Source organism: Dipodomys spectabilis, unplaced genomic scaffold, assembly GCF_019054845.1.
Source record: "Dipodomys spectabilis isolate Male_0828 unplaced genomic scaffold, ASM1905484v1 ptg000147l, whole genome shotgun sequence".
Lineage (NCBI taxonomy): Eukaryota > Metazoa > Chordata > Mammalia > Rodentia > Heteromyidae > Dipodomys > Dipodomys spectabilis.
The window spans coordinates 16,059,917-16,085,871 of NW_024870824.1; the positions used below are offsets into that span (position 1 = coordinate 16,059,917).

The 25,955-nt window shown below is 40.3% G+C and overlaps 1 protein-coding gene across 3 annotated transcripts in view; it reads left to right on the forward strand.

Moving 5' to 3' along the window:
* Ablim3 (actin binding LIM protein family member 3) overlaps nucleotides 1-25,955 on the forward strand; it is a 127,227-nt gene that overhangs the window by 45,880 nt on the left and 55,392 nt on the right. For all 3 annotated transcript variants that reach the window (XM_042692133.1, XM_042692131.1, XM_042692132.1), the window contains exons 2-4: nucleotides 315-452; nucleotides 19,287-19,470; nucleotides 22,722-22,834. In XM_042692133.1, coding sequence (XP_042548067.1) covers nucleotides 315-452; nucleotides 19,287-19,470; nucleotides 22,722-22,834 — 435 coding nt within the window. The remainder of the gene's footprint in view (nucleotides 1-314; nucleotides 453-19,286; nucleotides 19,471-22,721; nucleotides 22,835-25,955) is intronic.

Consider the following 25,955-nt stretch of genomic DNA (forward strand, 5'->3'; position numbering starts at 1 on the left):
GATTTGACCTCTGTTATCACAAAAAAAAAAAGAAGACTGTGCTCATGCCTACAGCTTTGCCTGCTTAGGACATTTATGGATTCACTTAGTGATCTTCAGTAATGCTGCTCTATCCTGACCCCTCAACCTGATGATAAAGTTATTGTATGACGTTATTATATTATATTGCATTGTATTATATTGTAGTGTATTTTAGCTAATCACTTCAACACTTTCTAGGTTTGTTTTTCCTTTAGTTGAAGTTATAATAATGACCTATGGCAGACTTTTTAGAGAGAGCCTCCTGGATAGTCATCCTTTGTTTCTTCCTGCAGTTCCCTATCAGCAGAATCCGTACAATCCCCGGGGCAGCTCCAATGTCATCCAGTGCTACCGCTGCGGGGACACCTGCAAAGGGGAAGTAGTCCGAGTCCACAACAACCACTTCCACATCAGATGCTTCACCTGTCAAGGTAGGAGGCTCAACTTCCCAGCTCCCTTCTCAGATTCCTGGCCACGCTACCTACCAGCCCAGGAAAAACAAACTTGCGGGCCCTTGAGACATCTATAAAGGACTGAGGCTTTCTCTACACCTCTTCCTAAGAGAGCTCTCCCTTAGGTAGTGCGGAGTGAAGCAGGAGGTTGGAGTGGGTTGGATGTGAGGGACAATCCTACAAGGCTAACTTGCACACCTGAAAACACTTCTGGCTTGTACCTATAAATAGACTTAAAAGTGAATAATAGTAGAAGTTATCTTGGCTAAAACCCAGCTTGGTTCTGTGATAAGTACCTATTCTGTGACAGTGTGACAATCCCCAAAGTTTATGTCTAACAGGAAGGTTGATCTGGATTTCAGTAAGGGTTGCAAAGCAGACAGTAAAAAATAGATGTTAGTTTACAGCTGACCTGGACTGAGTCAGAGAATCTGAGACTCAATCTAGCAAGGTTTCCTAAAGAAGAAAGAGCAGCTGAAAGAGCCTGGAGAGTTTCTGGCCCTGGAGCCCACCCTTCCTCCCACAAGAGGGACAAATGCGTCTACTGCTACGCTTCCTATTCTCTGCATCCAGTCTTCCCTGCTCACAGAACAAACATCCTGGGCTTGTTTGTGGGGTTACAAAATAGTTGATCTAAAACCTGAATCTTCTACCTGTTGGTCCTAGATTTGTCCTCATAAAGTATGAAACATACTTTATATTTGCTTTTTCCCATGAACTACATTTCAAATACTAGTTGACAGGTCTTCCTGTGTTGAACTATATTACTTGAATTGGGCCTCATCATAAAATCATAAAGTGATTTCAATTTGTGTCATCATCCTGCAGGTTTCTTTCTTGGATTCTTGTTGTCACAAGCATTCTTAAAGCATCAGGCCCAGAACAGATCTCAATTCTTAAGGTCTAGCATATTCAACAAGCACCACATTTCTGTTGATGTGGCCAATTCTAGATTTACTTCCTGAGAAGCCATTTCACATGGTTTATTTATATGAAATGTATTGACAATCAAAACCATCACCTTTTCATATTAATACTGCTTCAGTCTATTGTATCTGAAACGGGCTTTCCCTGCCATGGAGAAAAATCCTCATCTTCTTTCTTCATAATCGAACTGATCTTTGCCCAAAACATATACATATTCCTATTTCCCATTTTGTTTATAGAAACATGGATGACATATATTTTAATTGGTAGGATTTGTATTTCATACCGAGAATTGGCAAACACATTAGACAAGTTCGAACTTCAAGAGCATCTTGGCAAATGATATGTTTTACATCCTCACATATTGAGACAGCACAAAGGATAAAGACATAAAAGAAATTGTTGCATGGATGATATGTGGCTCAGTAGTAGTCTTAAGAAAGTGTTATCCATTACCTTTTGCTTACATCAATATGTAATGGTTGCCAGGTACCCATGGGTCACACCTGGAATCCAAGCTACTCAGGATGCTGAGATCTGAGGATCAGGGGCAGAAAAATCTATGAGACTCTTTTATTTTATTATTTTTCAATATATATTTATTGTAAAGATACTGTATGGTTACAGTTACATGAGAAAGGTAATGAGTCCATTTCCTATCCAGCATTGTTACTCCCTCCTTTGTTTTCCCCTACCATCCCTTTCCTTCCCCACCTCCCCAGTCTACAAGACTCTTATCTCCAATTCACTACCAGAAATCTAGAAGTGGAACTGTGATTAAGCTGATAGAGTAACAACCCTGACCATTAAGGACAGTGCCCAGGCCCTGAATTCAAGCCCCAGGACTTACACACACACACACACACACACACACACACACACACACACACACACAGAGCAGCGTAATGGTTGACCTGTGCCTCCATGTGGTTCTCATCCTCCTCCATGCTGGCTTGGGCTCATTCATAAGGTAGTCTCAGAGCTCCAAGTGCAATGAGAAAGCAACCTTCAATAAGGAAGACCTCCAGCCTCACTTCTGCTGTAATCAGCACATGTCAAATAGCCAACCCAGACTCAAAGTCATAAGATACAGACTTTGCCTTTTGTGAAAGGACCTTCACATCAGAATCCAAGAATGTGAATGCAAGAAGGGATTAATTTGGCAATTTTGATAATCTACTACAAGTGCCTGGAATAACTCTTTCAATGGGGACTTGAAGGGGGAAATGGGCTACTGCTTTTCTAAATACTTTCTATGTTAACTTGCTTAGAGGCAACAACAGATAACAAGATGTTGGTTCCCAGCAGTAACCTGTGAGAAAAACAGTTGCCCTAATTACACCTCTCATTTGAAAATACTAAAATTTCTATGCATTTCTTGTTAAAACTCTTTAACATGCACTACCATGCTCATATGAAAAGAAAGGATCTTCAGAGGTCAAAAGCAGAATGAGGTGTGGCTTCCAGTGTGATTACCAATGCCAGATTTCATCCTCATAGTTAAACCTTTGAGGTATTGAGATTTTTTTTTCTTCATGTGCAAGTGTATCCTAGAGAATGCAGACAATTCTAGAGCCTGGCCAAAGTGGGAATCTAATAAGGAGATCTGTGTGTACCTCTGAGATGTCCCTCTGCAGAAATCTTACTCTCAGTGTATGACAGGTGAAAACAAACTAGTTCCTGAAAAAGTTTCATCAAGAAAGCTTGCTTGGTGGCTTCATACCTTGCAAGATTCATGCATGATATCTATGCTGTGTATTTCACGTAAAGTTTACAAATCAGTCCAACAGTATCTGAAAGGAAGTCCCAACTTGGAAAACATCAGTCCTCTTTTGAGGATCTTGACTTCACTCTACACCGTAAAGAACTCCCACAGATTATGTTATTAGGAAAACAAGTAACTCAGTGCCTGTAATCCTAGGTACTCATGAGGCTGAGATCTGCCAGCCCATGCAGGAAAGTCTGTCTGACTCTTATCTCCAATTAACCAGCAAAATGCCCAAGTGGAGATAATGGCTCAAATGGTAAAACATTAGCCATGAGTGACAAGGCTAAGGGACATGGCTCAGGCCCTGAGTTCAAGCCCCAGGACCAGTATAAAAAATATAGATAAAAATTAAAATAAGTAAATTCTAAAAGAGAGAGCCAACAGAAACAATCAAGGGCAAAATCAGAACATCAAAGAGTGTATACTGAGTGTATACAGTCATTGAAAATAACTACATAATTAACTCTCCTGGAAAATATAAAAGAAACACACCAAGCACATCAGAATGAAAATTCAAATCATCAAAGACAAAGAGATCATCTTTAAAGTAGCCAGATCACCTGTCTCTGTGTGGTAAATAGGCTGACAGCTGAGTTTTTAATAGCAAGAAACAAACTAGAAAACAGTAGAATAATATCTTTCATGTACTGAAATAAATAACTGTCAAGATAGGACTATGTATTCAGCCAAACTCTCTACCTACAACAAAAACCAATCCACAGATAACATTATGCTTACTGATGAAAGACTGAATGTTTCCCTGTGAGATCAAGTACAAGACAAGGGTGTCTGCTGTCATCACTTCTATTCAACCTTTCACTGCAGGTTCATGCCAGGTTAATTAGGCAAGAAAATGAAACAAAACATATCCAGACTGAGAAAGAAACGCTCTCAGTTTGCACACAAGGTGATCTTATATGCAGTAGATCCTAAGGAATGTATTTTAAAAATCTCTAAGAACTAGTCAGTTCATTGAAGTTCTAGAATACAAGATCAATCCACCAAAATGGATTGTATTTTTTATATTCAATCTGATTTTATGTACAATCTGAAAACAATTCTGCTTTCCATGGCATCAAAAATAAAACGTATACAAATAAACTTAACAAAATAAATGCAAACTTATATTACAATAACTATAAAGCATTAAACAAGTGGGTAATCACCCCCCATGTTAATGCCATTAAGATAGCTACACTCTTCAAATGAAATCTAACCAACTGAACGCTTAGCTCAAGAAGCCATAGCAATGCTGTAGACTGGTGGTTTAATCAATAGAAATTCATCTTCTCACATTTCTGAAAACTGGAAGCCCCAGATCAATGTGTCAATGAGGTTGGGCTCTGCTGAGGATCCTTTCCCTGACTTGTGGCTGGCCACCATCCTTCTGTCTTTATATGGCAGATAGGCAGACAGACATCTCTCTAATTTTTCTTTCCATAAGACTTCTAATCCCATCTCTCATGGGGTTCTGCCCTCAGGACCTCATCTACACTCAATTATCTCCCAATGTCATCACATTGGTAGCTGAGGCTTCAACAAGTGAATGTGACAGCATCACAATTCAGCCCTTAGCAAATGTGACCTCTATCAAAATCCCAGCTGGCTTCAAGGCAGCAAGTGCCAGGTTAATATGGAACTGCAAGGCATGTAGAAAGCCCCAGCAATCCTGAAAACGAAATGTTGTAAGACTCATACTTCTCACCTTCAAAACTTACTACAAGGCTACAGATGCTAACACAGAGGTAGACATATAGACCCATAGGACACAATCAAGAATCCAGAAATAAACCCTTCCACTTATGACCAATATCCGTGCCAATATTTCCAATCTCAGTGCCAAGATAATTCAAGAGAGAAAGAATCATCTTTTCAACAAATGGTGTTGGAAAAACTGAATATCCATAGACTAAAAATAAAAAATATAAAAGACTGTTTCTTTGCACACAAATAGAACGCAACTCAAATTGAATCAAAGGCTTAAATATAGGAGCTAAAACTATAAAATTCTTAGGGAAAAATATAAGAATAACTCTTTGTGACCCTGAATTGGGCAAAACCTTACATATGTCTTGAGAAGCACAAGCAGCTAAAGAAAAATAAATGTTTAAACATCAGCAAAATTTCATAACTTATGCTTCAAAATGCATAATCAAAAATTTAAAAATAAGCCAGGCACTGGTAGCTCACGCCTGTAATCCTAGCTACTCAGAAAGCTGGCCTTTCAAAGCCAGCCCAGGAAGGAAAGTCCATGAGACTCCTATCTCCAATTAACCACCAGAAAACTGAAAGTGATACTGTGATTCAAGTGGTAGAGTGCTTGCCTTGAGCTGAAGAGCTCAGAGACAACCCTAGGCCCAGAGTTCAAGACCCACAACCGACAAAAAAAAGTAAAAATAGAGTATATAGGATGAGAGAAAGTATTTGTAAATCATATGATATGTGTGATAAAAACAATTGTGTCTAAGCTCTGTAAAGGATGCTTATAACTTAAAAATAAAAAGACAGCCCAATTTCAAAATGAGCAAAGGATTTGTGAGACATTTCTCTAAAGAAATTATGCAAATGTTCAAAAAGCACCAACATAAAATGCTCGCTATCATTAGCCATCAAAGAAATGCAAATCAAGCTGCAAGGAGATATCCTTTCCCATTCAGATAGCTGTAAACAAAAGGATGAGAATACAAGTGTTCATAAGGATGTGTGGACACTGGAACCCTCACACTCTTGTTGATGGGAATGTACAATAGTATAGCTCCTTAAACCGAGTACAGTGACCCACACTTGTAAACTCAGCTACTAGTGGCTCACGCTTATAATCCTAGCTACTCAGGAAGTTGAGATCTGAGGATTGTAGTTCAAAGCTAGCCCAATCAAGAAAGTCTATTAGACTCTTACCTCCAATTAATCATCAAAAAGTCAGCAGTGGAGCTATGGCTCAAATGGTAAAGCACTAGTCTTGAGCAAAAAGAAGCTTAAATGGAGGGGAAAAGGGTGAACAAATCCAGGAGTGGTACTCACTAGACACTGTGTTGAAAATAAACTGCGCAATTTGTGGGTGGGGATTGAAAGGAAAAAACTGGGAGAGAGCTAGGGAAGGGGTGACATTGTCCAAGAAGATATGTGTACTCTTCACCTGATTTATATAACTGTAACCCTTCTGTATATCACCTTTATAATAATTTTTTAAAAAAAAAATTTTTAAAGCTCTATAACAGTGCCCAGGCTCTGAGTTCAAGCCCCAGGACCGGCATAAAAGCAAAAAAAAAAAAAAAAAAAAGATGTGCTAACAGGAGCTAAACATGGTAATGCCTGTAATCCTAGCTCCTCAGGAAGCAGAGATGAGGAAGGTTAAGGTTATGGTGCAAGGCCAGCCCAGACCCTATTAAAACAAAAAAGCTGGGAGTAGTTTATTTGTACCTCTCATCGCATCTACAGGATGGGTGTAGAGGGGAAATATAAACAGTAGGACTGCAGGCCAGGCTATCCCAGGTACAAAGCAAGACCCTATTTGAAAAATAAAAAAAGAGCTAGAGGCATGGCTCAAGTAATAGAGTGCTTGCCTTGTGTAAGGTCCTGAATTCATATCCCAATGAGAGAGAGAGAGAGAGAGAAATTACAGTTATATAAAAATATGTGGAATTTTATAGATCTTTATTCAAGCAACCAATTAGTAAAAAGCATAAGAAAAATTGGAAACATTTAAATACACTGACTGGGTAATGCCTTAATGGATACATTTATTGTTTTTAGGTTATTATCATTAGTCTTTCTAACCATCCTGATATTTTAAAGATTTGTTCTGAAGTACTAATATCAAAAAGAGAACACATAAAGTTACCATATACAGAATAAATGCAAAAAAGGAAATTATACTACAGTACATAAAACCATTTACAAACAAGAAAATAATTTTTATTTGAGAATAAATCTTATCCAAGTGTCCGTGGCTCAGACCTGTAATCTTAATTACTCACGAGGCTGAGATCTGAGGTTCATAGTTCAAAGCCACTAGGGGCAGGAAAGTCTGTGAAACTCATATCTCTAACTAGCAGAAAGGAGGAAGTTGAGCTGTGACTCAAGTGGTTCATCACAAGCCCTGAGTTCACATTCCATTATCAGCACACATACAAAGAGAAAGAGAGAGAGAGAGGAAGAGAGAGAGAGAGAGAGAGAAATAAGTTTTAAAAAATTGCATAAGCTTCATGACAATTATAATTTTTAAAAATTTGTAAAACATCATAAGAAAGATGTGAAAGAAAACATAAATAAAAGAGAAATACTAAGATGACAAAATTCTATCCTACTTAAATTATAGACTCAAGGCAATTCTAATATATTGCATAAAATTGCCCATAGATGAGCTAAAAAAAAAAAAAGAATGGAAGAAAGATAGCCTCTTTAATAAATGGTTCTGGCAAACACCTGTAGAAAACTAAAGCTAGATCCTTATATATCACCCTGTACCAGAATAAACTCCAAATGGATCAAAGACCTCGAAGTCAAAGCAGACACCCTGAAAACATTACAGGAAGGAATAGGAGAAACCCTAGGTCTCCTTGGCACAGGCCAAATTTTTCTTAATAAAGACCCAGAAACAAATCAAAGAAAGCTTGGACAAATGGGCATGAAACTGCAGACTTTCTGCATGGCAAAAGACATAGCTAGCAAGATCAATAGATAGCCCACAGATTGGGAGAAGATCTTCACTAGCCATACAACAGACAAGGGCCTCATATCTACTTAAAACTCAAAAAATTAAATCCTCCAACAACAAATCCTTAAAGAAACAACTGCCTGATAAATAAGTGGGCTAAAGACTTAAAGAGAAACTTCTGTGAAGAGGAAATAAGAATGGCCAATATACATATGAAGAAATGCTCAACTTCTCTAGCCATAAAAGAAATGCAAATCAAAACATTGAGATTCAACCTCATCTCAGTTAAAATGGCTATAATCAAGAAATCTAATAAAAACAGATGCTGGAGAGATGTGGCCAAAAAGAACCCTACTACATTGTTTGTGGTAGTGTAAATTTGTTCAACCACTCTGGAAAGCGGTATGGAGAGTCCTCAAAAGACTTCACATAGTGCTCCCCTATGACCCAGCAATCCTACTTCTCAGCATTTACCCAAATGATCACAAACAAGGCCACACTAAATCTACCAGCACAACTATGTTTATCACAGCATTATTGATATGGAGCCAACCCAGATGCCCCTCAGTAGATGAATGGATCAAGAAAATGTGATACACACACAAACACACACGCACGCACGCACACGTGCACACACGCACATGCACTGGAATTCTATGCCTCTATCAGAAAGAATGACATCACCCCATTTATTAGAAAATGGAAAGACTTGAAAAAAAATATTGAGTGAAGTAAGGCAGACCCAAAGAAACGTAGGTCTCATGGTTTCCCTCATTTGCAATAACTAGTATATGTCTAGGATAATCTTACTAGACAAGCAGAAAAGGTCAAAATCTATGTACATATGACCATATAAGATGATGCTAAGTAAAATGAACCCCAAGGTAAGGACACAAGAAGTTTTATCTTCGGTGCTGTTGTTTTTAATGTACCATGTGATTTTTTTGTTTCATTTGTATGTTCATTCCCCATGGTATACCGCCTGGTTTCACTGTTATTTGATTCTGGTGCCCTGAATCTTGTATATACATTTCTCTAACTTGGGGAGGGGAAGGAAAATAACAAAATGCTGAAATAAGGATACAGGTTGACCTATTCTAACAATGAGATGTACAAGACACTATGCTAAAAATGAGCTTTACCCAAAGATTAATACAGGAATTGCATGAGCAGGTTGAGAACAGTCAAAGATAAAGACAGGAATTGCATGAGTAGGCTGAGAACAGTCAAAGAGAAAGACAGGAATTACATGAGCAGGCTGAGAACAGTCAAAGAGAAATATAGAAATTGTGTGAGGAAGCTAATCAAAGAGTAATACAGGAATTGCATGACTAGGATGAGAATAGACAAAGATCAATAGAGGCATTCATGGAATCCATAAACAGACAGCGGAAGGAATCCAGGGAGACCACAAAGGGAATGCTGAGTGGAGCCCATCAGAAGGAAAGGGAGTCCAAGGAAACCATAACCAATCAACTGAGTGATTTGAGAATAAACACTGAACACCAAATTAAGGAAGTAAAGAAGTTCATACAAGATCTAAAACAAAACGAAGAATTTGAAGCCATCAAAGCTGACCAATTAGAAGGAAAGGAAATAAAAAACAAAGTAGAAAGTCTTGACAGTAGGTTAGACCATGCAGAAGATCAAATCTAGGGGACTGAAAACAGCCTAGATATTATAGAGAAAGAATATACAATTATCTAAGACAAATCCAAGAAATATGATAGATCTACTTAATATTTGGAAGACACCATCAGAAGGCCTAATATGAGGATAATGGGTGTAGAGGAGCACCTAGAGACAGAAGTTAATGGTCTAGGAAATTTATTTAACAGGATCCTAGCAGAGAAGTTCTCAAATATGCAAAAAGATAGGCCTATTCAGATACAAGAAGCTTTTAGGACCCCAAATAGACCAGACCAGAACAGGACATCCCACTGTCACATTATAATCCACACAGAATCAATTCAGACCAAGGAAAGAATCCTTAAAGCTGTCAAGGAGAAAAGATCAATCATCTGTAAAGGGAAACCAATTAGAATAACCTCAGATTTCTCAGCAGAGACAATTAAAGCAAGAAGAGCCTGGAATGATGTATGCCATGCCCTAAAGACAAACAACCATCAATCAAGAATACTATACCTACTTAAACTCTCCTTCATAACGGAAAGTCAAATAAAAACCTTCCATACCAAAGAAAAACTGAAACAATATATCCACCAAATCAGCCCTACAAAAGATACTTACAGATGTCCTATACAAAGAAAACCAACAAGATCACAATAAAGGCAAAGAAACCGGAGCCAAACTGAGAATCCAAGAACCATGGGAAGAACCCAGTTGTCGCAGCCCCCAAGAAGGTGGATAACATGGCAGAAACTACCAAATACCTCTCAGTCCTTACTCTCAACATTAACGGACTTAACTCTCCAATTAAGCGACATAGACTGTTTAGTTGGATTAAAAATCAAGATCCTTCTATCTGCTGCTTTCAAGAGTCACACATTTTGCCCATAAAAACATATTTTGAAAGTGAAAGGCTGGAACAAAATTACCAAGAAAACAGCCCCCATAAACAGGTAGGAGTTGCAATCCTAATATTAGATAAAATAGACTTCAAATTAAAATTAGTGAGAAGAGATAAACAAGGTTGCTACATACTAATTAAGGGATCTCTCCTTCAGGAGGATATTACAGTTCTACATATCTATTCACCAAACAACGGAGCACCCAAGTTTATCCAAAAAACACTACTTTCCCTCAAATCTCACATAGGTACAAAGACATTAGTTGTTGGGGAATTTAACACACCACTTTCCCCACTAGATAGATCAACTCGGCAAAAACTCAACAGAGAAACCACAGATCTAAACAACTGCATAGATCAACTAGATCTAACAGACATCTACCGAATATTTCACCCAGCAGCATCAGAATACACATTTTTCTCAGCAGCACATGGAACATTTTCCAAAATAGACCACATTTTAGGTCACAAAGCAAAGTTGTCCAAATTCAGAAACATTGAAGTTATGCCCTGCATACTCTCAGACCACAAGTTCTAATAAAATTAGAACTCAACACCAAAAGCCACCAATGAAAGTCCTGTAACACATGGAGGCTAAACAACACACTGTTGAATCACGAGTGGGTCATGGAAGAGATTAGAAAAGAAATTCAAATGTGCATGATATTCAACAAAAATGAACACACAAATTACCAGCTCCTCTAGGACATAGCAAAGGCAGTACTCAGAGGCAGGTTTATAGCTCTAAGTTCCTACATCAACAAATGGAAGAGATCTGAAACCAACAATTTAATGAGACATCTGAACCTCCTTGAAAAAGAACAGCAAGCTAAACCCCAATCCAGTAGACAGAAAGAAATAATTAAAATTAAATCAGAATTAAATGAATTAGAATCTAAAAAAAAAAACATAGAATCAACAAAACAAAGAATTGGTTCTTCAAAAACATTAACAAAGTTGACAGACCCTTAGCAAATCTTATCAGAAAAAGAAGAGAACACACCCAAATAAATAAATTCAGAGATGAGAATGAAACATCACCACAGAAACAACCAAGATTCAGAACATTATAAGGGAATACTTCTCAAAACTTTATGCTAATAAGTTTGAGTTCCTGGAAGAAATGGACTATTTCCTAGCAAATATCAACATGCTGAAACTAAACCAAGATGAGTTAAAAACCATCTTAACAGACCCATATCAAGCATTGAAATAGAAACAGCAATAAGAGACTTCCCATCTAAGAAAAACCCAGGACCGGATGATTTTACAGTGGAATTCTACAAGGCCTTCAAAGCAGAACTCACACCAATACTCCTCCAATTCTTCAATGAAATTGAAAGAGAAAGTTCACTACCGAACTCTTTCTATGAAGCCACCATAACCCTCATCCCAAAACCAAGCAAGGACTTATCAAAGAAAGAGAATTATAGACACATTTCTTCGATGGACATCAATGCAAGCCAATTGACTTCAACAACTCATCAAAAAAATCATACACCATGATCAAACAGGATTTATTTCAGGGATGCAAGGCTAGTTCAATATATGCAAATCAATTGATATAATTCATCACATCAAGAGCAAGGATAAGAACCACATGGATCAATAGATGCAGAAAAAGCATTTGACAAGATCCAACACCCCTTTATGATGAAGGCACTGGAAAAATTATGAATTCATGGAACATTCCTCAATACAATAAAGGCTAATATGACAAACCTACAGCCAGCATTATACTTAATGGTGAAAAACTAAAGCCATTTCCTCTTAACTCAGGAACAAGACAAGGATGTCCACTCTCTCCACTTCTCTTCAATTTAGTATTAGAATGCCTAGCTACAGTAGTAAGACAAGATACAAACTTAAAGGGGATCCAAATAGGGAAAGATGAAGTAAAACTCTCCCTCTTTGCAGATGACATGATCTTGTATTTAAAGAATCCCACAGACTCCACTCCCAAATTACTCAAGCTGATTCAAAACTTTGGCAAAGTAGCAGGGTATTGAATTAACCCTCAAAAATCAATGGCTTTTCTGTATGCCAACAATGAGAAGAGTGTGGCTGAAATCAGGAAAGCAGCTCCATTCGTAATACCCCCACAAAAAATACCTAGTAATTAACTTAACTAAAGAAGTGAAGACCTCTATGATGAAAACTTCTATAACCTGAAAAAGGAAATCAAAACAGCACTTAGAAAGTGGCAAAAACTTCCATGCTCCTGGATTGGAAGGATCAACATCGTGAAAATGGCAATACTTCCCAAAGCTATCTACAAATTCAATGCGATACTTATTAATATTCCAACCTCTTTCCTCAATGAAATAGAAGAAGCAATCCAAAAATTCATATGGAACAATAAAAGACCCCAAATAGCAAAAATGATCCTTAACACAAAGAACAGAGCTAGAGGAATATCAATACCAAATTTCAAACTCTACTACAAAGCCATAGTAATCAAAATAGCTTGGTACTGGCACAAGAAGAGATTTCAGGACCAATGGAATAGAATTGAAAACCCAGTAATAAATCCAAAGACATATAGCCACCTAATCTTCGATAAGGGAGCTAAAAAACTAGAATGAAAAAAAGACAGCCTTTTCAGTAACTGGTGCTGGCAAAATTGGTTAATAACCTGTAGAAAACTAAAGCTAGATCCTTATATATCACCCTGCACCAGAATCAACTCCAAATGGATCAAAGACCTCAGAGTCAAAGCAGACACTCTGAAAACATTACAGGATGGAATAGGAGAAACGCTAGGTCTTCTTGGCACAGGCCAAAATTTTCTTAATAGAGACCCAGAAACACAACAAATCAAAGAAAGGATGGACAAATGGGATCGCATCAAACTGCAGAGCTTCTGCATGGCAAAGGACATAGCTAGCAAGATCAATAGAAAGCCCACAGATTGGGAGAAGATCTTCACTAGCCATACAACAGACACCTGATAAATAAGTGGGCTAAAGACTTAAAGAGAAACTTTTCTGAAGAGGAAATAAGAATGGCCAATAGACACATGAAGAAAGCTCAACCTCGCTAGCCATAAAAGAAATGTAAATCAAAACAATATTGAGATTCCACCTCACCCAGTTAGAATGGCTAAAATCAAGAACTCTAATAACAACAGATGCTGGAGGGGATGTGGACAGAAGGGAACCTTACTGCATTGTTGGTGGGAGTGTAAATTTGTTCAAACACTTTGGAAAGTAGTATGGAGGTTCCTCAAAAGACTCCACATAGAGCTTCCCTATGACCCAGCAATCCCATTTTGGGGCATTTACCCAAATGTTCACAAACAAGGCCATACTAAGGTTACCAGCACAGCCATGTTTTTCACAGCATTATTTACCATAGCTAAGATATGGAACCAACCCAGATGCCCCTCAGTAGGTGAATGGATCAAGAAAATGTGGAATACACATACACACACACACATAATGGAATTCTATGCCTCCATCAAAAAGAATGACATTGCCCCATTTGTGAGGAAATGGAAAGACTTGGAGAAAATTATATTAAGTGAAGTAAGCCAGGCCCAGAGAAACATAGGTCCCATGGTTTCCCTTATTTGCAATAACTAGTATGTGTCTGGAACAAGCAGAAAAGGTCAGATAAGATGATGTTAAGCGAAATGAACCCAAAATAGGGACACAAGTGGTTTTTTTCTTCCTTGCTATTGTTTCTAAAGTATTTTTAAGGTACCATGTGATTTTTGTCACTTTTTTATTTTTTTTTATTGTGAAAATACTATACAGAGGGGTTACAATTACATAGGCAAGATAATGAGTACATTTCTTACCAAGCATTGTAGCCTCCTCCTTTGTTTCCCCTTCCCATCCCTTCCCATCCTCCCCTGCCCCCCCACCTAATTCTCCCCACACTCCCTCCCCCCCACCCCCCCAACCCCCACCCCCGCCCCCGGCACCAAAGTTGTAAAGTTCCTTTTTGTCGGTTTTGTTTTTTGTCACTTTGTATGTCCCTCCCCCATAGTATAACCCCTGTTTTCACTGTATTTGATGTTGATATAATTTGTGGGGAGGAAGGGAAAAAACAAATTGTTTAAATAGAGATACAGGTGGACCCATTGCAACAATGAGCTGTACAAGATACTATGTCAAAAAACAAACTTTACAATTTAAGAGGGGGGTTGGAGGGTTTAACTGAGGAGATGGGAGGGAAGGGATGGTAGGGAAAAAACAAAGGAGGAGGCAACAATACTGGATAAGAAATGGACTCATTACTTTACTCATGTAACTGTAACCCCTTTGTACAGTATTTTCATAATAAAAACCTTAATTTAAAAAAAAAAAGAAAATGAACTTTACACCCTGGGGGGAGAAGAGTTGGGGATGTGGGGAGGGAAGGGATGGTAGGGGAAAAACAAAGGAGGAGGAAACAATGCTCAGTAGGAAATGTACTCATTACAATATCTTTACAATGAAATTTATTTTTAAAAAAGAGAAAAAAAGAATACTAGTTGAATGCTGGCTTCAGAAAGGAGGATTGGAAAAAAAATCCCATGGAAAGGAAGAACTCAGTTAAACTTGTTTACTTGGCAAAGGACCAGAGATCATTCACATCCTACAGAACAGCAGCAGAGCCAAGAGGCCTGTCCTGCCAGATCCCATCACTTACTGTTACTGTATAAGCTATTAGGATGGTATGTCTTGGATTAAGGACAGATGAATACGCCAATAGAACTGAATATAGAAGCAGAAACCACTCTTCCACATGTGCGGAAACATGTTTTTTTGCAGATCAGTAGGGAACAATTGCAGTGTTTGATAAATGGCACTGACATGATTAAATATCCACATGGGAAATTGGATGGCTACTGTATGCCATTCACTAATGTCCGACACAGGTGGAGCAACAGCACTGATGTGAAAAACAACAATAGAACTTTAAAACACAATATAGACAATTTCTTCTTTAGAATTTTATGGTAGGGAAGAATTTATTAAGTATGATCCAGAGGATGTAAATAATAAAGGAAAAGAATGAAAAATTGGACCAACTAAAACCTGAAGTATTTAGTTCATTCACAATACCACAAGAAGAAGAAAATTATGTTCTTACCAAGCACAGTGGTGTATGCCTGTAATCTTAGCACTAGGAGAGGTGAAAGTAAGATAATATTGAGTTCAAGGCTATCTTGGGACACGTAATACGATCCTGTCTCAAAAAAAAAAAGACAGAGAAGCAGGAAGGAAGGAGAAAAAGAGAGAGAAAAAAAGAAGAAGGGGTGGGAAGGAGGGAGGAAAGGAACAAAGAGAGAAAGGTAAAGAATGATAGGAACGTAAAACCAGCTCTGTTGGAGGGGTGGGTTGATGATGGTCAGATGGTCAGGAGTAGGGAGTAGGAGTAGGGGTAGGAGTAGGAGTAGGGAGGGCTAATGAAGAGGGAGAATGAGGATTAATATGGTCAGAGCCGTTTATTTGCCTGGATGAAAATAGAATAGTGAAACTTGCTGAAGATGTTTTAAGAAGGGAAAGGGGATGATGGAGAATTAAAAGGGGTGAAGTCGATCAGCATTCATTGTGCAGAGGATTCATGTGTGGAAATATCACAAGAAAAGTTCCTGGTATTACTAATATATGCTACTTTAAAAAGTAAAAAGCAAGCCTCAAATTACAGAAGATGTTTGTACTAACAACTGAAAAATGATTCACTTCTAAGGAACACAAAGAATTTCTACAAATCTCAAAGAAAAAGGAAAATCAGCAAAAGACCTTAGCAAGCATTTTATAATAGAGAAAATGCTAATGACCCATAAACCCATGAAAAGATTCTCATTTCACTAATTATCAGGGAAATAAAACTTTTAAATGACAATAAAGACATCATATAAAAAAAAAGGCATCATGTTGGCTAGTCAGATGTCCCTAATATTGGTGACGATAGGGATTGGGTGAAATGAAAATGTCATTTTTTGTACGGTTTTAAAAATACTGTACAGAGGGGTTACAGTTACATGAGCAAGGTACTGAGTCCATTTCCTATGGAGCATTGTTACCTCCTTTGTTCTTCCCCTACCTTCCCTTCCCTCCCACTTCCACAATGAAAATGTAATTTTTAAAAGAACTAGGAATAAGCAGCCAGCCCTTTACAAATACAAGAATGCTCATAGCATTATACAAGCCCTCCGAAAAAGCAAGCAGCTGAGATGTGAAATGTTCCTCACCATGGTCACAGGTCAGGTATGATTTAGGTGGAATGCAGCATGAGAGATAACATGGATGAACTGCATTTCAGACAACAACCTAGGTGAATCTCAAACACAGGGTTGTGAGAGGGTATCAAAAAGCACAGAGTAGGGGCTGGGAAGGTAGCTCAGTGGTAGGACACTTGCCTTGCATGCCTGAGGCCCTGGGTTCGATTCCCCAGCACCACATAAGCAAAAAAGGAAGAAAGCCAGATGTGGCACTGTGGCTCAAGTGGTAGAGCGCTAGCCTTGAGCTGAAGAGCTGAGGGACAGCGCCCAGGCCCAGAGTTCAGGCCCATGAACAGACCAAAAAAAAAAAAAGCAGCACAGAGGAGTAAGTGAAAAAACACCCACCAATCCAGACACAGACCAGCCTAACAAAGTACCCTACTTATGGATGGTATCATAGGTGGTAAAACCATAAGAAAAGCAAGGGGATGGCCAACATACAATTAAAGACTGTGTGGGAAGGAGGAACTCTCAGGGAGAAAAATGGAAAGCTTATATAGTGCTAGGATGTCTTATTTTACAAATTTGGTAGTGGGCCCATGAGTGTATATTTTCTTATTCTTTAAACGGTATGCCTATATTTTCTATATTTCTTCTATGCATAGTATGTTTCACAATTAAGATGTTGCATATCTGGGACCCTTCGGACTCTGAGTTTGAAATGTCCTAAAATCAAGTCTGATTCAAAGCTGGAAATCAACAGAATTCCATGACAGAGTCCCAGACCTACCTATCCAGATGTGTCCTCATTACTATCTTAGCATCCTCATTTTGCAAATGAGCTCCAGAGAAGGGAGATAACTTTGTCAAAGTCACAGAGCACTTGAGTGGTAGAACTCAGGATTGTAACCTTAATACCCTGGAGCAGGCAAGAATCATGTGCAAGCTCTCATATTTACCATGAGTACCCCAATCTGCATTTGTAAAGCATCTCTAACCTTGTCTGCTCTGTCATTTCCAGTTGCCCAATTATATGGCCTGTTTTTTAAAAATCAATAGACTTTATTTTTTGATTCATACAGTCAAGACTATCCTGGGTGCATCAATTCCCATCAGTTTCATACAGTACACCCTGTGACCGTTCTTGGGTTTTGGTTTGGTTAGGTTTTGTCTTTGAATGCCTGGTTCTGCACAAATTCAAATATATCTGGTCCTGCTTGCTACATACCTCCATCCCATGCTCTCCTCTGTATTCCAGGATCCCTTGAGATTCTTATCAATCTTTACATCCTTTCCACCAAAAACTTCCTCCTGCAGCTTCTGGGAGGGAAATGGAGGAACTGATTGTTCCAGGTTTTCTTATGACCTCTTGGTTTGCTCCCACTGGGAGAGGTGGCCTGGGGGTGGAATTGGCAGGGAAAACAAAGGAGAGAAAAGAAGGGAAAAAACAGGAGCTGTTTCCAATGAGGTTGTAGGCCATGACCCAACAATTGATTTACCACCTGCAGGCTCAGAACAGCAAGTTCTCCTGTTCGGCCTGCTTCTGAAATCAGGCATTGTTTGGTATGATGAATTCTCATGATGTTTGCTGAAATATTTACCCTTCCCCACCTCCCACCAGTGCCATCTCCACCACCCTGCTTCTTCACAGAGGCGGCATCAGGGGCCCTGAGCAAGACTTCACATTGAACTTAAACGTTTAGACACATGGTTAGCACTGAAGGAAGCTCTTCTTGCCAGAGACCCACAAGAGATCATTTCTGAAAAGCTCAGCCTGTATAGAAGTGATCGGAGAGGGCCAAGTTCACTGTCACTCAGGGATTTGGTGGCAGTAAAGTAGCTGCATACCTAGACACTTGTGTCTCTTACTATCCTGCCGTGACCACTGGACCTGCCTTCTCTTCACTCAGCTTGGCCCTTGAAGCCTGCTTCTGGCCCACAAAAGTGAACAAACACTTACAAAATATGTCTGGCATGTACTGGGAAATCTCTCCTGCTTTTGACCTGCTTTCTTTTGCAAAGCAACTTATCTTGTTAATGATGAAGTAATATTTACTGGGTGATGTCACCCAGTTCCTGGTTGGTTCCTTCAATCTACAAGCTTGGAAACTATTTTTCTGATTGCTCCACCACTGATGATTCTTTTCTGAGATAAATTCTTGCTATATAGCTCAGCCTTAAACTCACGGTCTTCGGGCCTCAGCCTCCGTAGTGCTGGGATTACACTCATGTTCTACTATGCCTAATTTCCCATTGTTCATTCTTGAGAATGCTGGACTAGCCAAATCTTCAGAAAACTTGTCAGAAACCATGGAACCTATTTATTAATGTACATAAAAGCTGTAACTCTCTGCTGGAATGATTTCCTGGAATGAAGCCTGGCCAGCTTCTTCCCTCTCAAAGGCAATCTCTGTAGGAGGTCAAGCTACCCATCTCCTGGTAAGTGCAGGCTCTGAGTAAGTGGAGCTGACCACAGAATCAAAGGAGCTTCTCTTCAGCTTCTTTTGATTGTTAACCAGCCCCCTTCCTGACTGACGCTTTCTGGCTTTAGCTGGACCGATAGGTTCAGGAGGCTGCTAGAGTTCTGTTGTCCCTGAGAGCCATTTGTTTCCCTGGAAGAAACAATGCCTTTCTTTTCTGATAATGATGTATAGATTCCTTAAACTAACTCTCTGGCCACTCATAACAAAATCAAACACCAGGGTCCCCCCAGTGAAGCCCTCAGACTGCCCCTACACTCAGTCTACCCTTTCTTTCTTCTTGATTTCCCCAAGTGTGTGGCTGTGGCCTGGCCCAGTCAGGCTTCTTCTTCAAGAACCAGGAGTACATCTGCACCCAGGACTACCAGCAACTCTATGGCACACGCTGTGACAGCTGCCGGGACTTCATCACGGGTGAAGTCATCTCTGCCCTGGGCCGCACCTACCACCCCAAGTGCTTCGTGTGTAGCTTGTGCAGGTGAGTAGGTGGCAGGGTGTGCGGCCTCTCCCTGAGTGACCCTGGGGAAATGGGAAGACATGACTTTCCCTGGGCAGCTCTAGTGCTTATGCTGGAGACCAGGATCTTTGGAACTACAAGAATCAACAGGACAGTGGTTTTCAAACCTTCTAGCAGCAGAGTCCTTTTTGCTATGTGCAGTCCAATGTAAACCACGACTTCGTTCTCTGGTGGAAGCAGAGCGAAGGTCTCAGCCCCATACTCAGCTTCCCATTTCCCACCAAAAAGCCTCCAAAAGTTCCTCCTGGAACTCTGCCCAAGGCTCCTAGACCCCTCAGCCAGAGGTGGTACAAGGATGCCTGTTTGTAGCTTCTCTCCTACTTACAGAATGTCTCTGGCATGTGGCCCCATCTCTGAAAGCCTCAGTTTCCCTATCAATAATGAGAGTCAAAACTACTGCCCCCCTTCACTGGGTTTACACAAAGATCCAGTTGATAATGCATGCCAGGACTTGAGCTCAGTGAGTGGTACTCAGCGCTCGCACTTAGCAGTGTGCCTGTTCTTACTGTTCTTTTCATTATCACTGGAGTCATCCCTCTTCTCTAAGGACTTCCCTGGTGGTGGAGAGCTCAACCCTGCCCAACATTTCAATCCCTTGTTAATTTAGCAAATGTACATTAAGGGTCCATTGCATGCCAAGTATCACATTAAGGAAATGAAAAAAATATGGAAGAAAACTTCAGCCCTGCCCACAAATATGTTAAAATTTATTTGCCAGCTCTGATCAAGTCATAAATAAAGCATGATTGGAATATATATATACATATATGTGTGTATGTATATATAAAGAGTTTATACGTGAATTAGGTTCATTATTATCTCCACAAAATAAACACTGGCTGTTATCAACTAGAGTAACCAACCAAAGAGAGTTTCTTTTTGTAATTTTTTCATTATTGTTTATTAACATCAATTAGTTATAAAGGGACTTTCACTTGAACATACCCACATAAACATGCAATGTATCTGATTAAATTTACCCCTTCCACTACTTTAGGTCATCCCTTTCTGCTTTCCCGAACCAATCTCAACAAGCTTCATTGTTCTGATTGAGACTACTGGCAGTATATGTAAAAATATAACCACTCAGTGGAAATTCATTCATTCATCTGTTTCTTAAAACATGGACACTGAGAGATCAAAAGAAGATACTCTCAAGAAAGAAACACAAAGGTGCAATGCCTACGTGCCTCTTCATATTTATATAAAATAACATCCATATTGAAATGAACTCCAAGATATGGAAACAAGAGACCTCTCCTATTTTCAGTTTTTAGTTTTTATTTTTTGGTGATTCTGTCTTCTTTATCTTATGTATGGTGCATTCAAGTATATACCTTCGGAAGGGTTGGGAGGAGGGTACCGAACTGGAAGGTAAAAGGGTGGAAAAGTGCAGCAGTAGAGCTTGCTGGACACATGAAAGTGAGCCATACAGCTTGTGGGTGGAGATGGGAGGGAGGGACTGGGAGAGAGTTAACAAACAGAAGACACTGTACAAAATGAAATGTACTCATTACCTGACTCATATAATTGTAACCCCTCTGTATATCACCTCCATAATAACAATAAAGTAAAGTAATAATGCAAAACAACTTGGGCACTGGTTCCTGGGATCTCAGACCCATCAGAAATGAGCTCAAATGGTCCATATGGTACAAGATGAGTTGTGTCAAGAGTTAAGATGACTCTCTGAGGTCATGCTATATCTCCATGAGCTAGTGGCTAGGCCACAATGAGGGCTAAGATGTCCAAATCCTTACCCAAGGTTCTCTGCACAGTCTCATGCTGCCAGTACAAGGAAAGCAGACAGACACTGGAAATCTTTGTCAAGTGTTACATCAGAGTGCATATGGCAGGTGTCCCGCACTGCAGGAGCAAACACAGATAAACAATGTAACTGAGGAGTCTGCAGATGGCTTGTAATTTCACTGGAAAGGCAAAGCGGTGTGAGCTTGAGACCTCTGAACTATGGAACTGAACAAGGACAGAGACCAGAGACAGAGGAAAAGATATTTTCCTATGTCTTCCTATTGGGTAAAAGAATTTTGATAAATGAGTAGTGAAAAGAAAGAAATGTTGGTGAGCCTGGGAGTTGAATGAATTTTTTTTGGTCAGTCGTTGGGCTTCAACTCACAGCCTTTTTTTAAAAATGAATTCTTAATATATGAAGAATGGGCAGACTGACAGAAAATTCCTTCAAAGAAGAGGGACTATTTACCTTTCCTTTCTAAGGAATTACACTATTTGAGTTCTCCCTTGAATCTACCAAATTGCAATTAATACATTTGTATACACTTGCATAACACCCAACATGTTTATTTTTAAGTTTATAAGCTAAATCTAGCTTCCACATACAAGGGGAAACATGCATCCTTTGTTTCTGTAGGCCTGATTTACTTCACTTAACATAATTTTTCCCGACTTTCCATTTTTTAAAATGATACAATATCATTGTTTATAATGGATGATGTACACAATTTCATTGTGTAAATATACCACATTTTCTTGACTCATTTGTCCATTGAGGTTACATAACGGCTGATTCTATAACCCTGGCTGTGGTGAATAGTGCTGCAGTGAACATGGTTGCAGGTACTTGAAAGGGGTAGAGTGGGGTCAAAGGGAATGGGTGTAGAGGGATGAAGAGGAGAAGAAGGGGAGTCAATAATTCGATATACATGCTACAAAATTAAGACAAGTGAGGGGAAAGGTAGGGAGGGAAGGGATGAGTAAGAATGCTAAAAGGGGTGACATTGATCAAGGAATTTGTATTCACAAATTATTCATTGTTAAATGACAGCTCCTTTGTACACTACTTAGAGATAATAATAATAGAAGAAGAAGAAGAAGAAAGTGTTTTTTAAAGGTGGAACAGCTCTGTGAGGCGTGAGCCTCTTCTTCCAGCTGAGATGTATAAGTACAGATGCACAGCGTGATTTGCAATGTTTGAGTCAAATAATACAAGCGGCTCATAAGCCTCCAGTGCTGACCTCATGGTCCCTAACTGAGACTCCATTTGGCCACAGTCAGCTGTGGAGAGAGGCAATTGGAAAGCTCCTTCCTTACCTGCCATTCCTTTCAGTGGAATCAGATCATTCTGTGGTACAGAGCAGTTGAACTTGCCGCCTGCCCTAGAAGTCAGAGTGCTGCTCAGAACACATTATCAGGTCAGCAAGAGCAGGCACTGACATTTTCCTTCATCTCTCTTTCAGGAAGCCTTTCCCCATTGGAGACAAGGTGACCTTCAGTGGTAAAGAATGTGTGTGCCAGACATGCTCCCAGTCCATGACCAGCAGTAAGCCCATCAAGATCCGGGGACCAAGCCGTGAGTCCTCTCCCCAGCAGCTCCCTGTTCCAGGTCACTGTCTCCTCAGTTTCTCCTGACCTGGCACAGCCAGCTACTCCTGCAGGCATGGAAGGAAGCAAGACTTCTGAACCATGGCCCAATTGTCATGTTGCTTAGGCACACAAGGTCCACAGCACAGTATAGGGAAGGCAGATTGCCTGATTAGAAGCAGTGAAGGCCTGTGCCTGTATCTGAGCCCTTAGGATGGGTCTCTTCTGGGACAAGCTGAGTTCCTGATCTTATGCCCCAGAGTACCACTCTAGGGTTAACCAAAGATTTGGTCACCAGTAGTTCTAATATTGTGTGTATGTGAGAGAGTCTTGGGTCTTGAACTCGGGGCCTGTGCCCTGTCCCTGAGCTTTCTTTTTTTTTTTTTGGTCCGGTCGTGGGGCCTGAACTCTGGGCCTGGGCGCTGTCCCTCAGCTCTTCAGCTCAAGACTAACGCTCTACCACTTGAGCCACAGTGCCACTTCCAGCTTTTTCCTTTTTTGCTTATGTGGTGCTGAGGAATTGAACCCAGGGCCTCATGCATGCAAGGCAAGCGCTCTACCACTGAGCCACCTTCCCAGCCCCTCCCTGAGCTTTCTTGCTCAAAGCTAGCACTCTGTCTCACTTAAGTTACAGCTCCACTTCTGGGGTATTTTTGTTGTTGTTGTTGTTTTTTATGAGGGGGGGAGGGAAGTTAATTGGAGATAAGAGTCTCACAGACTCTCCTGCCCAGGCTAGTTTGAACCAAGATCTTCAGCTCAGACTTCTGAGTAACAAAGATTACAGGCATGAGCTACCAGTACCCAGCAGTTAGTTCTCAATTTTGATAAAAATCCATTAAGGAAGAATTTGTAGCATGTCTCACAAAAGAGGAAATGGGGAATTCCCTGGGCGCAAACCACAGGCCTTCACAGCACTTGTTAGAGAGTTCCACGGGCCACTTTGTCAGCTTTACTTGCAACACTACAGATTTGGGGGCTTACCTTGAACCTCTGGGGATTTTGAATGTGAGAGCTGATATGGGTAGCAGGCTCCCTGAGTAATTCCCTTGCTATTTCTAAGACTGAGAATGGGGGTGGAGAGGGGTCTGCCATACCATAATAATGTTTGTTATATGTCATCACCAAACCATAGCTTTAAGGGAAAAGTAAAAACCAAGAGTGTGCCTTGGAGCAGTCCTCCTGATCTGAGGAGTCCATTCCACTCAAGCACGCGCAGCGTATAAATCTCTGTTCCCAGATGCCCTTGTGGAGCTGTAGGTAGTGCATGCGCCCACAGACACGCATGCTCAGCCTCCTGGGTCTCCATGAGCCACACTGGGCTCCAGTGATCTTTCGTGTTATATGACACCCTGGCTGGCCCCCATCAAGAGAATCAATGAAAACCCATTAGCAACATAGCACAGGTGCAGGGAGCTGATGACCATGGCACCAGCACAGTCAGCATCCTGAAGCCACATCAAACCAAGGAGGGTGAGCAGAGCCCACCTCTAGTCAGCAGGGCTTGGTTCCCAGGGGCTCCATTAGAGTCTACCCAGCTGTAATCAGCCAAAGGGAGGGACAGCGGAAAGACGCGCTCCTTTGCCTGCCCTTCCTTTCAGTTAAATGGTCTCTGGTCCTGAAATATGCAACGCACTTCCTTCGTGTCTTTGGCCATGCTCAAGAACTATTTTCTTATCTGAAGATATCCAAGGGCACACACTGCTGTCCTGCCTAATTCCTTGAAAACACCTTCCAAATGAGAACCTCTGGCTGATGTTGCAGAAGATCCCAGAGACAATGGGTCCATACGTGAGCAGTGGAGCAAGGCTTGCTGCAATCATCAGACTGTCGACCTTCTGCATGATCCAGTGCAGTACTGTTCCCTCCCTGCTATGAAAGAAGGATGGAATGTCTTATTCTCGCAAGAGTGTTATGGAAAGCAATTATATTAGTCTACAGGAATTAAGCTCAGATACATTGTAGTGTGTAAAATACTCTATTAGTATAAAATGTGGGGTGTTACTAGGATGGAGGTTTAGGGTAGAAAGCATACTGAAGGAGCACTGAGTAAGATTCCTAAATGTGTGGTTTCTCTCAGGTGTGCTGTGTGTTTCTATGTGGGGGGCGCTCTGATAGGTATTAGATTTCCTCAGCTGGGTGAGAGTCTTACATGTGAGCATGCACTCAAAGACGGGCTCTAAATATCCCTGCTTTACTTTTCTTATTAAGAGCTAGAGGAAGGCCAGATGCCTGTGGCTCACACCTGAAATCCTAGCTACTCAGGAAGCTGAGACCTGAGGATCGTAGTTTGAAGCCAGCCCCAAGCAGAAAAGTCTATTAAACTCTTACCCCCAATTAATAACCAAAGAAAAGTTCAAAACGGAGCTTGGCTCAAGAGAGAGCACCATCCTTGAGTTAAAAAAGCTAAGTAAGGCCCTGAGTTCAAGCCTTACTGAAGCACAGAGACAGGCAGACAGACAGACAGACAGACAGACAGACAGACACAGAGCAAGCTAGAAGGGGTGAGGGAAAGTGAGTGAAGGGGAACAAATGAGCATGCCAGCAATCTGCAGGGGTAGAGCTAAGGATTATGGCTTATCTTGCTTATTGCTCACAAATATTAAAGGCATTAATCCATGGGTCCCTGGTGCCTATGTTTCCTAGAAGTTTCCTTCAAGGGTGATCACTGTCTGTACTGCAAAGGCAGAGGGCTTCCTGAGTAGAGAGTATGTTGAATGTCTTTTGTGTTATCAAGGAACAGATGAAAACAAAGTCACTTGAAAAATCACAAAGAAAATTGTATCCTACAAAAGGCAAAGGACAACTGAGTGTGGTGGCACACACCTGTAATTCCAGTGACTTGTGAGACTGAGGCAGGAAGACCACAAGTTCAAGGCCAGACTGGGCTACTTAACAAGATCCTGTATCAAAAAAAAAAAAAAATAGCAGGTGGTTTTTTTAAGCTAGAAGAGGATGAAGTTTATCCCTGAAGGGTGATAGAGATTCTGAAAAAGCAGTGTTTACTCAAAAGAGACTAAAGGGAATATTCAGAAACTATTAGGAGGACAGATCAAGGGGAAAAGAAATTTTTCCCTATAGATCTCACAGAGAAGAATCAAGAGTGGTAGCAG